The following is a 15,572-nucleotide window of genomic DNA, read 5'->3' as shown; positions in this document are numbered from 1 at the left end:
TGCCATAACACATTTTGATGAATGACCCTGTTAGAACACAGTTTAACAAGGATATTTTTGATAGTAATGGATAAGATCAGCTTGTATGGTACAGTCATTATTTTAATTGTATAATGGTTTTAAGATGTTGATATTTTATTATAAGATGCCCAGAGCAACTAAAATTGGATGAATATAATTAAATTGAATAATTAATTATCCAGAGCAACAAAAATTTTGGACTATAATTTTTTTTAAATAAATATAATATATCTCATTTTTGCTTGGAAATATAGGCTAATGGTTGGACATCCTCCTGTTATTAATTTTTATAATAGCCATTGTCCTTGTGTCCTTCCCATGCACTTTGGTTAGCGGGTGAAGCTTTTTCTGGTGATGCCATCTCTAGTTGAGATGAGATTGTCTGGAGCTAGATGGAGGGCTTTGTTCAGCACTGAACACTCTCTGTGGAACAGCCTTCCTAAGGAGCTAGGCCTATGCAAAAATTATCATATGTTTCGAAGATAAGTGAAAACATACAGGTAGATTTTAAAAGGGCTGTGTGTGCACCCATAAGCATGCAAAGATATGCACTGTTCTATTAAGTATAGACATAGGTTTTTAAATAATCTCATGCGTGTATGAAAGAGATACTCTTTATAGGGCTCAGCCTGATGCTCAATAAATGCACCATTTTAAAATAGCCAGGAAGGATACACGCACATGAATATATGTGAATCCTGAAAAAGGGGCAGGGCCAACACACATGGCATAACTTTGCTACAGCAGGCATGGTGGGGGGGGGGGGGAGGGGGGGTGAAGAGAGAGAAAGAAAGAAAGAAAGAAAGAGAGAGAGACACTTTATAGAGCTCAGCCTGACACTCAATATATGGACTATTGTAAGGGGGTACTTTGATTCAGGGTACGTTTTCAGGAGGTGGGTTGGGTTTTGGGGAATGGTGTTACAGAAACATTCAGAGGTATCCATTGACTGTGCATGTAAAATAGCCCCCAGAACCCACCCCACACCACAAACCTCACCCCGAGTTACTAGTGCCTTCCCCTTACATAAGAACATGCGAACATGCATACTGGGTCAGACTAAGGGTCCATCAAGCCCAGCATCCTGTTTCTAGCAGTGGCCAATCCAGGCCATAAGAACCTGGCAAGTACCCAAAAATGAAGTCTATTCCATGTTACTGTTGCTAGTAATAGCAGTGGCTATTTTCCAAGTCAACTTAATTAATAGCAGGTAATGGACTTCTCCTCCAAGAACTTATCCAATCCTTTTTTTAAACACAGCTATACTAACTGCCCTAACCACATCCTCTGGCAACAAATTCCAGAGTTTAATTGTGCGTTGAGTGAAAAAGAACTTTCTCTGATTAGTTTTAAATGTGCCACATGCTAACTTCATGGAGTGCCCCCTAGTCTTTCTATTATCTGAAAGAGTACATAACTGATTCACATCTACCCGTTCTAGACATCTCATGATTTTAATTTAAAAAACTCTATCATATCCCCCCTCAGCCGTCTCTTCTCCAAGCTGAAAAGTCCTAACCTCTTTAGTCTTTCCTCATAGGGGAGCTGTTCCATTCCCCTTATCATTTTGGTCGCCCTTCTCTGTACCTTCTCCATCGCAACTATATCTTTTTTGAGATGCGGCGACCAGAATTGTACACAGTATTCAAGCTGCAATCTCACCATGGAGCGATACAGAAGCATTATGGCATTTTCCATTTTATTCACCATTCCCTTTCTAATAATTCCCAACATTCTGTTTGCTTTTTTGACTGCCGCAGCACACTGAACTGAAGATTTCAATGTATTATCCACTAGGGATGTGAATCGTTTTTTGACGATTTAAAATATCGTCCAATATATTTTAAATCGTCAAAAATCATTAGAGGCGATATTTAATAGGAATTCCCCCGATTTATCGTCAAAAATTGTAAATCGGGGGAAGGGGGAGGGGAAGGGGGAGGGCGGGAAAACCGGCACACTAAAACATCCCTAAAACCCAACCCGACCCTTTAAAATAAATCCCCCACCCTCCCGAACCCCCCCAAAATGCCTTAAAATTACCTGGGGTCCAGAGGGGGGGTCCCGGTGTGATCTTTTACTCTCGGGCCTCCGGTGCGTTGTAGAAATGGCGTCGGTGCTACCTTTGCCCTGTCATATGACAGGGCAAAGGTAGCGCTGGCGCCATTTTGTTTTTTGTCCCCCGACGTCAGGAGCATAGGAGATCTCTCCCGGACCCCCGCTGGACCCCCAGGGACTTTTGGCCAGCTTGGGGGGGCCTCCTGACCCCGTATGGCCGGTGCCATTTTGTACGGCAAAATGATTCGAGTGCAGGAGGTCACTCCTGGACCCCTGCTGGACTTTTGGCAAGTCTTGTGGGGGTCAGGAGGCCCCCCCCAAGCTGGCCAAAAGTCCCTGGGGGTCCAGCGGGGGTTCGGGAGCGATCTCCTACGCTCCTGACGTCGGGGGACAAAAAACAAAATGGCGCCGGCGCTACCTTTGCCCTGTCATATGGCAGGGCAAAGGTAGCGCCGGCGCCATTTCTACAACGCACCGGAGGCCCGAGAGTAAAAGATCACACCGGGACCCCCACACTGGACCCCAGGTAATTTATGGCATTTTGGGGGGGGGGTTCGGGAGGGTGGGGGATTTATTTTAAAGGGTCGGGGTGGGTTTTAGGGATGTTTTAGTGTGCCGGTTTTCCCGCCCTCCCCCGATTTACGATTTACACGATATTTAAAAAAACAAAACCGCGACGATCCGATTCCCTCCCCCCCCCAGCCGAAATCGATCGTTAAGACGATCGATCACACGATTCACATCTCTATTATCCACTATGACGCCTAGATCTCTTTCTTGGGTGGTAGCACCTAATATGGAACCTAACATTGTGTAACTATAGCACGGGTTATTTTTCCTTATATGCATCATTTTGCACTTCCTGGGACTCTGATTGCCGCAGCTCTTCTACTTTCCCCTGTACACTGACAGAGGAAAGAGCATTCTCTTCCTCGAGTCCTGATGTCATTTGGCCTGGGGGAACGGGTCTGTCCGGCTCGCCGGGGCTCAAAATTGTTTCCATTGTCAGAAGGGAAAGGTCTCGCTCTACAGATCTCCCTTCAGCGACTACACTTCCCGGCGTTTATTTATGGCTTTTTATATGTTAGGTTTGCCTTTTTTATTGTTATTTGTTCCTTGTTGGGTTTTTTTTATCTTTAATTATTGTTCCCTACTTTGAACTTTATAGGAAATAAATACTATTTGATTTGATTTGGCTTTAATGCTGTTATATTGTTCAATTTGTCCTAATTTGTCTCTCATTATTCAAAATTCCTCTATTTCAGATTTAATCCCAGAAGGATTCCTGTCTGTATTTTAAGCAATCCATTGCACATTCAATATATAGTTTCTATGTGGAAAGTTACTTATTAGTAAAAATTTGTAACCTGTCATTAAACTCATCCATTGTACCTAAAGACTATAGGGTGACCAATGTAACCGATATTTAAAAAGGGCTCCAGGGGTGATCACAGAAACTATAGACCAGTGAGACTGACTTCAGTGCCGGGAAGAATAGTGAAAACTATTCTAAAGAACAAAAACATAGAACATATAGATAGACATGATTTAATAGGACACAGCCAGCATGGATTTATCCAAAGGACATCTTGCCTCATAAATCTGCCACATTTTTGTGGATAAAGGTGAACCAGTAGATGTACTTTATTTGGATTTTCAGAAGGGGTTTGCCAAAGTCCCTCATGAGAGACTTCTAAGTGTTACGATTCCTGCCCACGGAGCTATTCTCTGCGAGCAGGCCTCTCACCTTCTCAGTCGTGCTGCCGTTGCAGACGCCACTGAGGCCCTTCTCACCACGGCTTGGGAGCCGCCGATGCTGCATTCGTTTGCACGGCCTAGTGCCGCCCCTGGGACACCTCATGTGGCAGGAGAGCCGTCCCTAGAGCTCCCTGTGCGGCAGGAGCCGCCGCTCTCTAGCGGCCCGGAGGCTGCGTCACTGCTCCCACCTTCAGGGCAGGGCCACCAACGTCTTCATCGTCTCCGCGGCCTGGAGGCTGCTGTTCTTCGCGGCATGATGCCGCCTCCTCCCGTCGGGGCCTGCGCAGAGGCCTGCTCCTTGTCTGCTTCCTGTGCAGCAGGCTGCCGCTGTCCAGGGTCCTGCTTCTCTTCAGGGCCTCCCCCTAGGTGCCGGCATGTGCCTCTTCAAGGTATTTAAAGGGCACGTGGCCGGATATGCCCCGGGTCCCACCTGATGACTGCTTCCTGCTTCAGCCCTATAAAAGGGCCCTGCCTGCCTTCAGTCAGGGGCCAGAAAACAACAAGGTAGGCAATCTAAAAAAGCTGTGAGGAACAACAAAAAAATAGATGCCAGTAAAGTCTTTTCCAAAATCTTTATTGGGTGGAGACGTATGGGACAATTGATAAAATTCGCCCGACTCAGGCCGAGTTTCACCACCTTCTAGTGGCTGCCTCAGGGGCTCAAAATGGCTTTTCAAATGTGAAAAACAAATGAATTGAATCACATATGAAATATGTGTTCAAAATCATCCACAGTGCAAACGTATCTTTAATGAAGCAGACTGCACTTAAAAATCTAATGGTTCCATTCAACCAAATGACTCCGCTTACTGCTGAGCAGAAAGCCCTGCAGCCATTCTCCTGCCTCTTCTCCAGAGCAGGATTTCCAGCCCTGGCTCCCTCCCTGTATGGTCCCTGGGGATGGTTGGGAGTAGCTTTAGGCTCTGCTGCCTCAAGGTTTTCAGCTTCCGGTCTCAGCATGACGTTCCGTACAGGTTGAATGGAACCATTAGATTTTTAAGTGCAGTCTGCATCATTAAAGATACGTTTGCACTGCGGATGATTTTGAACACACAGTTCATATGTGATTCAATTCATTTGTTTTTCACATTTGAGAAGCCATTTTGAGCCCCTGAGGCATAACATAAAAAGAGGGAGTGGAGGAGGGCTGAGGGAAAGGGAAGGGGTTGTGGATGAGGTGAGGTGAGGTGAGGTGAGGGGATGGAAGGAAAAGGGAAGAGGATTTGAGTAAGTGGGAAGGGTAAAGTTGTGGAGAACAGAAAAAGAAGGAGTGGAGGAGGGCTGAGGGAGAGGGAAGGAGTTGTGGATGAGGTGAGAGGGGAAGGAAAGGGAAGATGAGAGGGGATGTCAAGAAAAGGGAAGAGGATAGTATGGGGGGGGAGGAGGAGGGAGTTGGGATGGGAGGAACGTCGAGAGCTGTGACCGACGTAGGAGTGAGTCACATAGCGTAGTGACTGAGAGGGGACAGGAGGGGATGCGAGTGAGGGATGGGATTGGTAGAGGGTGGGGAGTGACTGAGGAGTGGAGTGAATGGGAGTGAGAATGAGGGGGGGGGAGGTAAGAGGGGAGGGAGGCAGTGGGAGAAAGAGGGTGAATAAAACTGAGGGAAGAGAGTTTGAGTGGGGGCAGGGGAGGGAAGGAAGGTGAGTGGAGGAAGGGGGGGAGTGACCGAGGGGGAGGATGATGATTGACTGAGGTGAATGGGAGAGGGGAAGGGGGAGTGAGGGAGAAGAAATGTAGAAGAGTGCCGTTTCCGAAAACCGAACCAAAAAAAAAGTTTTAATGTAGCCCGTTGTTACGAGCTTAACGGCTTGTATATTTATAAATGATCTGGAAAGGGGTACCATGAGTGAGGTGATCAAATTTGTAGTTGTCACAAAATTATTCAGAGTAGTTAAATCATATGAGGGTTATGATAAATTGTAGGAGGATCTTGTAAGTCTGGAAGATTGGACCTCGAAATGGCGGATGAAATTTAATGTGGACAAGTGCAAGGTGTTGCATATAGGGAAAAATAACCCATGCTGTAGTTACACGATGTTAGGTTCCATATCAGGAATTACCAATAAGGAAAAAGATCTAGGCGTCATAGTGGATAATACATTGAAATCATTGGCTCAGAGTGCTGCAGCAGTCAAAAAAGCAAACAGAATATTAAGAATTAATAGGAAGGGAATGGTGAATAAAACGATGGATGTCATAATGCCTCTGTATCGCTCTACGATGAGACCGCACTGTGTGCAATTCTGGTCGCGGTCTCTCAAAAAAAAAAAAAAAACAAGTTGTACTGAAGAAGGTACAGAGAAGAGTGACCAAAATGAAAAAAGGGATGGAATGGCTCCCCTATGAGGAAAGGCTAAAGAGGTTAGAGCTGTTCAGTTTGGCAAAGAAATGGCTGAGGGGGGGAGATATGATAGAGGTCTATAAAGTCATGATAAGACTAGAACTGGTAAATGTGAATTGGTTATTTACTCTTTCAGATAATAGAAGGATTAGGGGGCACTCCATGAAGTTAGCAAGTAACACATTTAAAACAAATCAGAGAAAATTCTTTTTCATTCAATGCATAATTAAGCTCTGGAATTCACTGCTGGAGGATGTGGTTAGGGCAGTTAGTGTAGCTGAGTCTAAAAAGGTTTGGATAAGTTCCTGGAGAAGTCCATAAACTGCTATTAATCAAACTGACTTAGAGAATAGCCACTACTATTACTGGCATTAGTAGCAGGGGATCTACTTAGTATTTGGATACTTGTAGCCTGGATTGGCCACTGATGGAAACAGGATGCTGGGCTTGATGGACCCTTGGTCTGACTCAGTATGGCAATATACTATGTTCTTAATCCCATCATTTTTATCTACCTTATGCAAGAGGACCCTTGCTTTCTGGGGTGTGTAAATTACTGATAAATCTGAGTTGTCGGCCTGCAGAATAATTGTTTGCTCTAAAAATAAATTTAGCCCACTTTGAGGGATATTTGATTCTGTCCCATAGAGATTTGCTGCTTTTACAGAATTTTTTTTTTTTTTTTTTTTTGCACACATCAGAATTTTGCAGGACAAAAGGTCTTAAGGAACCGCTGTTGTGGCAGAAGCAAAGATAGAAATGGCATTATTAAGTCCTGATATTTTCTTTATTCACTGTGATGCTGTAAAGACATTTTGAGAGTTTGCTGCAAGATTTACGTGTAGTGAAAATTAAATTAATTTAAATGCCCGCTGGGTTTTGCAATCATTAAGTGAAATGGGTTTCTTTGTGAGAGGAAAATTGGAATGCCAGGACTTCCACGGAAGCGGCAGCAGGAGGGCATTGTGTGCCAAACTCAATTCAGGAAATGCCTTGCAGATCCTGTTAAGCACTCACATTTAGGGCTGTATTTTGTAAAGATTTGTTTTCTGTAGGCCTAAAATAGAGAAAATTCCTTTTTGAATAAGGCCCCAAATTTGTCCCTATGATTAACTTAACACCTTGGCTTGTACTGGCCATGGACAGGGGTTCTTAACCCAGTGCTCAGGACGCAGCCCGCCAGTCGGGGATTCAGGATACGCACAAGTAGATTTGCACACAGTGGAGGCATTGGATGGTAATCTATATCATGCATATTAATTGTGGGCATTCTGAAAACCCAAGTGGCTAGGAGTGTCCCTGGGTTAAGATATCTGGAGCTCAGAGCTGTGCAGTTTTTTTTTAAATGACAAGAAAAATACTGATGACACAACAACGTTTTATTTTATTATCACCCTCTAAATGATGTTAGTAGTATGTGCTTTAACTCAGAAATAAAATAAAACAAAAAGTAGCAAATGAAATGAACATTTTCTCCATGCGTAGCCCTAATCTGCATCATGCTCAGTCTTTGCAAATACAGGCTGTGCGATCTTTATGAACCGAGCTGGGGTAAACCTGATTAAAGCAGACCCAGCTTCTTTACTCCGTCTTGCAGCATTCATAATGCTGATCCCATTGAGAGCTCACAATCCTTGACAGGGGAAAGCAATAGTTGGTATTTTACTGCTAGTAAATGAGAAAAGGAGCCCAGCATTCTGCAGAACCAAGAGCACAGCAGATTGTTTAATTTTTAATTGTATTTCTGTCATTGTTATTTACCTTTCCCTATTCATGGGAAAAGTGGGACGTAATCAGCTGAAGCATGTTGGTAAGCAAAGACCTATTTCCAAAAGCGTTTTCAAATGATGTTAGACATGAATTCATCAAAGATGTTGTGTTAGTGAGACTGGTAGTGCACTGCAATCTGGGGGAGTCTGAAATGGAAAGGGTTATGGTTTCCTGTAATCTAAACACTGTGGCCCTGTTCATGAAGGACTTCATTATATTTTGTGCTTTACAGGGAAAATCCTGAAGGTCTTATTTGCCTCTTGTTTGTGTAACATTTCTGTCAACCATTCCTCACTTGTAGCAAACAAATAACCACTGAGTTTCCTTCATTTCTTTTAATAAGCCTCTGGAGTTATGTTTTGTCAATTTTATAGCTGATGTGCTAAAGCAGTCGCATTTGCTTCCAGTCCTCGAGGGTCATAGATGGGTCTGGTTTTTTGGGCTATCACTAATGAATATGCAAGAGAGAGATTTGCATTCACACCACCTCAACTATATACAAATCTACCTCGTACGTATTCATTAGGGATATCTGAAATCCAAACCCATCTGTGCTCCTTGGAGACTGGAAGTAAGTGAATACCACCATACTAAAGGAAGATGAAGTAGTGCTGGGGCATTTGTGTTACAGCTCAGATTATCAGGCCATGCATCCGACAGTCCCATGTTCTTATGGGACTGTGTCAGATATGTCTAATCTCTTTTTTGGTATGTACATCAGTAGGGACATTATTAAGCCACGGGGTCCGTGCTCTGAATCTATTGGACAGTGCCCCAAATGCCTCCGGGCCGCCAGCTCCTGCACTTTTAATGAGGCGGGTGGGACAGGACACCTTCGCTGTGCTGATGGCTGAGTGCTGCAGACTGCCAAGTAAATTTAGAGCATTGCGCATCTTCTGAGGGGGTCCCCCACCCACTCCAGATCCTTGAAGTGACTAGTGCCACCTATGTTCGACAATATGACATGACTGATGAGGCTTGGTGTCTTGCATCAGAAGAAAATGTGTCAGCTCCCTCATTTAGCAAAGGATTGCTAAGGTTTTTGAAAATTTGAGGGTTAGTCAGACCATAAATATTTTTCTAACAAATTTTTAGGAGATAACTGCTAGGCTTATTTTAGGAAACCAGTTATTTAGGTATAGGACATGCCTGAGTGTTTTGATAAAAAAAAAATAAAAATTCAGGCATTACTATTTTCATATAGGAATGTATAGTGTACAGTATTTATCTGCCAGGCAGAATACAAGAAAGACAGCTGAACTGTGATATTTTCCCAGCAGTCTGGCTTTCTTTACTTCCTCTGAAGAGCTCTCTGGCATTGCCCTCACCTTTTAGAATCCAAACATCTCCCAGTGCTTTCAAGTCCACTCCTGGACTGTGAAAGCAAACCAAGATACTGTTTGATGCGTGCCATGACTAAATCCTGGCGTCTGTCTGTATTTGTTCTTCCCCAGATATTCTGGCCTCCCCTGAGGAACCTCTTCATTCCAGTTTTTCTCAACTGCTGGCTAGCTAAATGTGCTCTGGAAAATATGATTGTAAGTACTCAGAGCGTTTATTTATATTTTAAATATCAACTTTGGTGGGTTGTAGTTTTCACCTTTCTTTCTTTTTCTTGCCTTGCTGAAAAACTTTCCTTTTCTTGCCTTGCTGAAAAACTTTCCTTTTATGCTATATCTTGGGCTGGGCGGTCTTTATCTCTTTCCCAGCCTCAATTTAGACATCTAAGAAGGGACTATAACAAGGTAAATACTTCTTTATTTGATTACTGAGGGTGCTTCAGATAACCAAGGAACATCGCATAGCATCATATTAACAAAGTCATGTTTCATTTATTTACAGACATCCACGGGCTTCCCCTGGATTCACATTGCGACCAATGTCCCTTTAGACAGAACAAAAGTAGAAAAAATCAAATCCTGGGTCCAGTTGGAGTCCAACTGTACATAGGAACTTATTTTACACAGTACAGGGCTCAGCTAAATTGAGCTCCCATGGGAAAACCTACTATTAACCCAAGGTGTCTCTTTAGCAGTTGTGACAATTTATATACTCAGAATTATAGGGATAGATTTTCAAAGCAGCACGCGGGCGTACATGTGCGCATGCTACCCGGCGCGCACACATGTACGTCTGATTTTATAACTTGTGCGCGCAGGCGCATGCAAGGTGTAAAATCAGGGGTCGGCTCGTGCAAGGGGCTGCCTTCCCCCGTTCCCTCCCCCCTAACCTAACCTTCCCACCCCTTCCCCTAACCTTTCCCCCCTAGCCCTACCATAACCCCCCCAAAATTGTTATCTAACCTTTTGCGCCTGCCTGGAGGCAGGCACAGGTTGCACGCACTGGCAACCTGCCGGCACGCGATCCTCCAATAGAGCGGCAAATGGCCTCTGTGTTGGAGGCCTCTGGCCCCGCCCCGCCCCACCCATGGATTGCCCACGCCCCACCCCAGACCGCCCCTTTTTGCAAGCCCTGGGACCTACATGCGTCCCGGGGCTTTACGCGTGTTTCCGGGCCTTTTTAAAATAGGCCTGGCACGCATAACCCCCCCTCCCCCCCAATGCGCGTGAATTCTCTGGATTTACGCGCGTAGGGCTTTTAAAATCCGGCCCATAATGTATTAAGTTAGTCTAATAAAAAGGCATTATCTTATATTTAGTTTTTTTGTTTTTATTTGTTAATTTTTGTTTCTGTACATAATCATAAGCATCCAAATGGTAGCCTTTATCTCTCAAAGCAGGCTTAGAAATGGCAGCCTGGTAAAACCGTTTAAGAGATGAGTGGGTACAGCAAGAGGACTGTTGGGCCTTCCTCTGTCTACCCAGAAGTTCTCACGATGGACATCTCCCATCCTAGGTCCAACCTTCTCTCAGTTTTAAAAACATTCTCTGCCCTGCCCCACAGGCAATGTTTCATTTCAGTCAGTCAGTCCAACATCAGCTTGCAGCTTCCAGTTCATGCTCTGCCATAGGACCTTACTGGTCTTGAACGCTCATATAATAATTTCTTCAGATTGATCCATATCACAACTTGCAAAGACTCCAGTTCTTCCTGGAGCAATGTGGCTACTAGAACTCCACACCTAAGCATGCAACCTCAAGAGGAGAAAACAGCTTTAGAATCAAAAATTATTTTCTCCCTAGTCCATATGAATTCTTCAGGCTTAAGACTACCTTACTGCTCACTGCCTCTTATGCTGGCAAGGGAATAAGAGTTCTGTTGGAGAAATTTCAAGATGGCTGACTTTTGAGTTGGCCAAACTAAAGCCCATCATTATGACACATTTTAATTTTGCACCACTGGGGGAAAAAAAGCAAACCAGTAACAATATTTAATATTGGCTAATGAGATAACCATTTGTGGAAACTGAAGAGCTCACTGTTTTGAATCATTTGCTTCAATTCATGTAATTCTGCTAAATCAAAGAAACCTGGCTCCAAGTAGTGTTAGTTTTGTTTTGTTTTGTTTTTTGCTCTGAAGTGATTAGAGCAGAAATATAATTACTTTAATGCAATTAAAAAAAAAAAGATTGCTATATATTGCTAATAAATGTTTATTAGGGATTATGAAGTGAATGAATTATGCCAGGCTGACCAGTTTTGTGATCTGGTTTCACAGATTTTTTATGTCTTCTCAAAAACAATAATTATGAGAAATATGAGATTTTGGTAAAAATTAAAACCTGTACTATGCCTTTTAATACTTATGTTGTGTTTGCTGATATATTTATTTATATTTGTAATTATGTATGTAACCTTGTAATCCAACATGAATTATTAAGTAATGTGTGGACTATACATTTTTAAAAATAAGTAAATTAATTAAATACAATGAATTAATTAAGAAATGACATACACAATTTTTCTGGATCAAAGGCAGGAAAAGTAAAATAATTATGCATAAGGTTAACTGTCATGGCATCCAGAAAGTAACAAGGCTACAAAACAACATACAGCTGTATCTTGGTGCCCACCCTGTGTGCTGGAGATTAGGAGACCTGTGGGTGGGAATAACACCGCATCCTTCCTCAGCTGATGGTTTCAGCTGGTTTTGGACATCAGACCAATGGGGAGGGCAGGGCTGTGTTTAAGATGATGGCGCCCACAGGCAGTGGACAGAAGGCAAGGGTTCCTGCTCTCTCCTCCTCCTGGAAAGCAGAGAGAAGCAGGGGAAAACCCAATATTTGGGCGCCTTCAAACTTTGGTGCCAAAGGCATGGCCCTGTGTTTTCCATACCTAAATGCAGCCCTGGAGAAGAGAAAGAGGGGAGATTCAGAAAGCTGTATATTATGAGGTTAATATTTTAAAACATTTTCAAGACAAGCAAAGTTGTACACCCCTTTTATTCAAGCCTTACCTCATTTGCATACAGATCATAAGAACTACCCTACTTGGTTGGACTAAAGCTCAGGATCTTGGCAAATGCTTAGGGGAAGACCTTAAGAAATAGGGCATGTGTCAGGTAGTCTATCCACCCCTTTACACCTTTCTGGTTTCCAGCAGTCATAGCTTAGTGATGCATTGAACCCACAATGGCTTTCACGTTATAATGTGAACTAAACATAAAAGTACCTAGGTAGGCATATTGATTGAAACCCCTATTGAGGAACAATGCAAAATGTTTCTTTGATGTTATTCAGGAATGGCTATGATTTGTTTTTAATTTCAGAATGATTTGCATCGAGCTATCCAGAGGACACAGTCAGCTATGTTTAACCAGGTTCTGATCCTAATTTGCACTCTTCTCTGTCTTGTGTTCACTGGGTAAGCTGAGATACCTATTTGTCTTATTGTAAAGTGCAATTATTGTGCAGAATGGTCTCTCACAACTGTTATTTAATGTAGTGGAATGCTGTATTTTTATAATAGGTATTGCAGAGCACAATTTATTAACTATTAAACAAGGAGTTCCACTCAGAACAAATGGAGCTTACTTCCTAGGATGCACACCACATCCATAGATCTGGAAGAAAACACCCATAAGGATCTTCATGTTGTCCCTGACATGGCCTCAAAATTTGGTTTGGATAGGACACCAAACACCAAATTTATTAGGGATTTGATAAGGCTTTTTTCCCATTCTGTGTCTATAGGGAAAACACTAAGGAGTAGAAATTCAAAACATAGTCAGTTATCTAAGTTAACCAGATAGACTTATCCGGCTAACTTACTAGAGGATTTATCATTTTGCTATAATAGTAATAACAATATAATAATAGTAAAATGATCACCCGTGGGGAAAAAAGGGGCGGGGGGGGGCGATAGTGAGCAGGCGGCCGTATCACGGCGGCACATTTTTGCCCACGGCAGTTGCAGCCACGCTGCACGCTATAGCCCCCATAGCACCAATGAAATAGCTGTAGCTATTTCCGGTGCTAATGTGGGCGATAATGTGCGATATATTGTCACCCACAGTGCTACAAGCCCCTAGCTTTCCTTAACCCTACCCAAAGCCTGCCCAAATTCCTCCCCTTTCCCTAATTTGAATTTTCAACTCAAATGCGGCAGTTATCACGTGCGTTAGGGCGTTGTCACGTGCGCTAACGCCCTAACGCACGTGATAATGGTCCATAGCGATTTGAAAAATCACCCTGTTAGGATATTCAGCCATACGGCTATACAGCTGAATGTCTCCAGATAGCAAGTCTAACTTAGACGGATAACTTATCCAGCTAAGTAGCACCACCCTGTTACTCCCAGGGCACACCCACAAGCTTTCTGGCTACCTGGCAGCTGCTGAACTTAGCCAGATATTCAGCAGCTGCCACTTAGCCGGATAAGTCCTACTTGTCCAGCTAAGTGCCTTTTGAATAACAGGCTCTAAGTGGATAATTTTAAAAGACCTGCATGCACATCCATATACACTTTATTTTATAACCCGCGTGTATCTTGTATGCACGGGTTAGAAAATATGTGTAATTTTTCCCTGCAACATTTGCGCATATTTTAAAAATATGTATGAATAGATATTCAAGTTAGCTGGATAAGTCTTAAAAATGCTACTTATCCAGCTAAGATAGCCGGTTAAGCCTTAAAAAGCACTACGTAGACAGATAAGTAGTGTTTTAAAGACCTATCCAGCTATCTTATTTAACCAGATTACTAGCTTTTTTCTGACCTATCCAGCTATCTTATTTAGCCAGAGAAGCACTTTTTAAGACTTATCTGTCTAAGAGACACTGAATTGAATTTATGTATGTGCGTTTTGTACTTTATATTTTAAATATATATGCGTGGGGATTTTACACATGAAATTTAAGTAGCACTTACCCTCAAGTAAGTCATTTTCTGCATGTATAAGTCCACAAATTTGCTAACATATGCACTTGAGAGAAATTACCAGTTTTACCAATTAGTCTGTCAGCTTGCCCAGTCCTTTCTCAGGTCATCGGGACCCTCCTGGTTCTTCAGACTGAGCTCTCCCCAGCCCTGCCTTTCTACACACCAAGATTTACGCGCAAACCCTTATTTATGTGTGCACGTTTGAGGTTTATATAATAGCAAATATGCGAGCACCTGCTATTTACGTGCGTATACGCTCATTTTTACCCACGCGGAGGTGAATTTTAAAAGCTGGGCGCACGCCAAAATTGGGAGATGCGCACACATGTAGGACATGCGCAAGTCCACCTGATTTTCAAAGGTGCCTACGTCTGCACGCATCTCCTGATACGCAAATATCTCACTTGGAACAAAAAAGGGGCGTGGATTGGGTGGGGCATGGATGTTTCGGGTAGGTCCAAGAGATGTGAGGGCAAGTACCCACGTGCCTGGGCACGCATCCAGGTCCAGTGCCGTGTAAGTTTACTTCTGCAATGGAGGAGATGTAAGTTTAAAAAAAACCAAAAAAAACCAAGCATCTGTGAGGGGGTCTGGGGTAACTTGGGGGGAGTGCAGGCTAAAGAACCAGGGAGGTTTCAAGGACCTAGCTCTAGACTGGGAGAAATGGTGGATGGACTGGTGAAGCTGGTTATGGCGTGGACGCGTGCCTGTTCTAACATTCCCCCCACTTGCGCGGCTCAAACATGATTTTGCGCGGCTATGTGCACCCACTTGCAAAACTGCATGTCGGCATAAAATTGCCGCGTCTCTGGGCATGTCGACGCACATGTATACCAAGTGTGCCCGCACACCCGTGTGAAAGTTGCTGTCTTTATGTTTTGAAAATTTACCTTTTAAGTGAATTTTCAAAGGATTGACGCATGTAAATGTAACATTCCATGGTAGCAATTTTCAAAAGCCATTTACTCATGTTAAGTGCTCTTACTTCAGTTCAGTGTCCACTAACGAAGGCCCTGGAGAAGGATGGTTGCTGGTTGACAAGAGCATGAATGGGAGCGGGGCAGGACGCAACCCCATTTACAGAAGAGAATGCATGGGAAGAGCTAGGAAAACAGAAAGTGGACAAGGCATTGCGGCCAGATGGGGTACATCCCAGGGTACTAAGGGAGCTCAGACATATGCTGGAACATCCGCTGAAGGACTTGTTCAATAGATCGCTGGAAACAGGAGTGGTGCCGCAAGACTGGAGAAGAGCAGTTGTGGGCCCGCTTCACAAGGATGGTAGCAGAGAGGAGGCTGGAAACTACAGGCCAACTAGCCTTACCTCGGTGAGTCTGAAG

General features: G+C 43.5%; 1 protein-coding gene across 1 annotated transcript in view; it reads left to right on the top strand.

The window, feature by feature from the left end:
* The window catches only part of KCNT1 (potassium sodium-activated channel subfamily T member 1), a 470,292-nt gene that overhangs the window by 269,205 nt on the left and 185,515 nt on the right, over positions 1-15,572 (top strand). The window contains 2 exon segments of the mRNA XM_029613498.1: positions 9,406-9,489; positions 12,620-12,714. Coding sequence (XP_029469358.1) covers positions 9,406-9,489; positions 12,620-12,714 — 179 coding nt within the window.

Source organism: Rhinatrema bivittatum, chromosome 8, assembly GCF_901001135.1.
Source record: "Rhinatrema bivittatum chromosome 8, aRhiBiv1.1, whole genome shotgun sequence".
Lineage (NCBI taxonomy): Eukaryota > Metazoa > Chordata > Amphibia > Gymnophiona > Rhinatrematidae > Rhinatrema > Rhinatrema bivittatum.
Note: the sequence above shows the minus strand (reverse complement) of the source record. Positions and strands in the feature narration are given on the sequence as shown.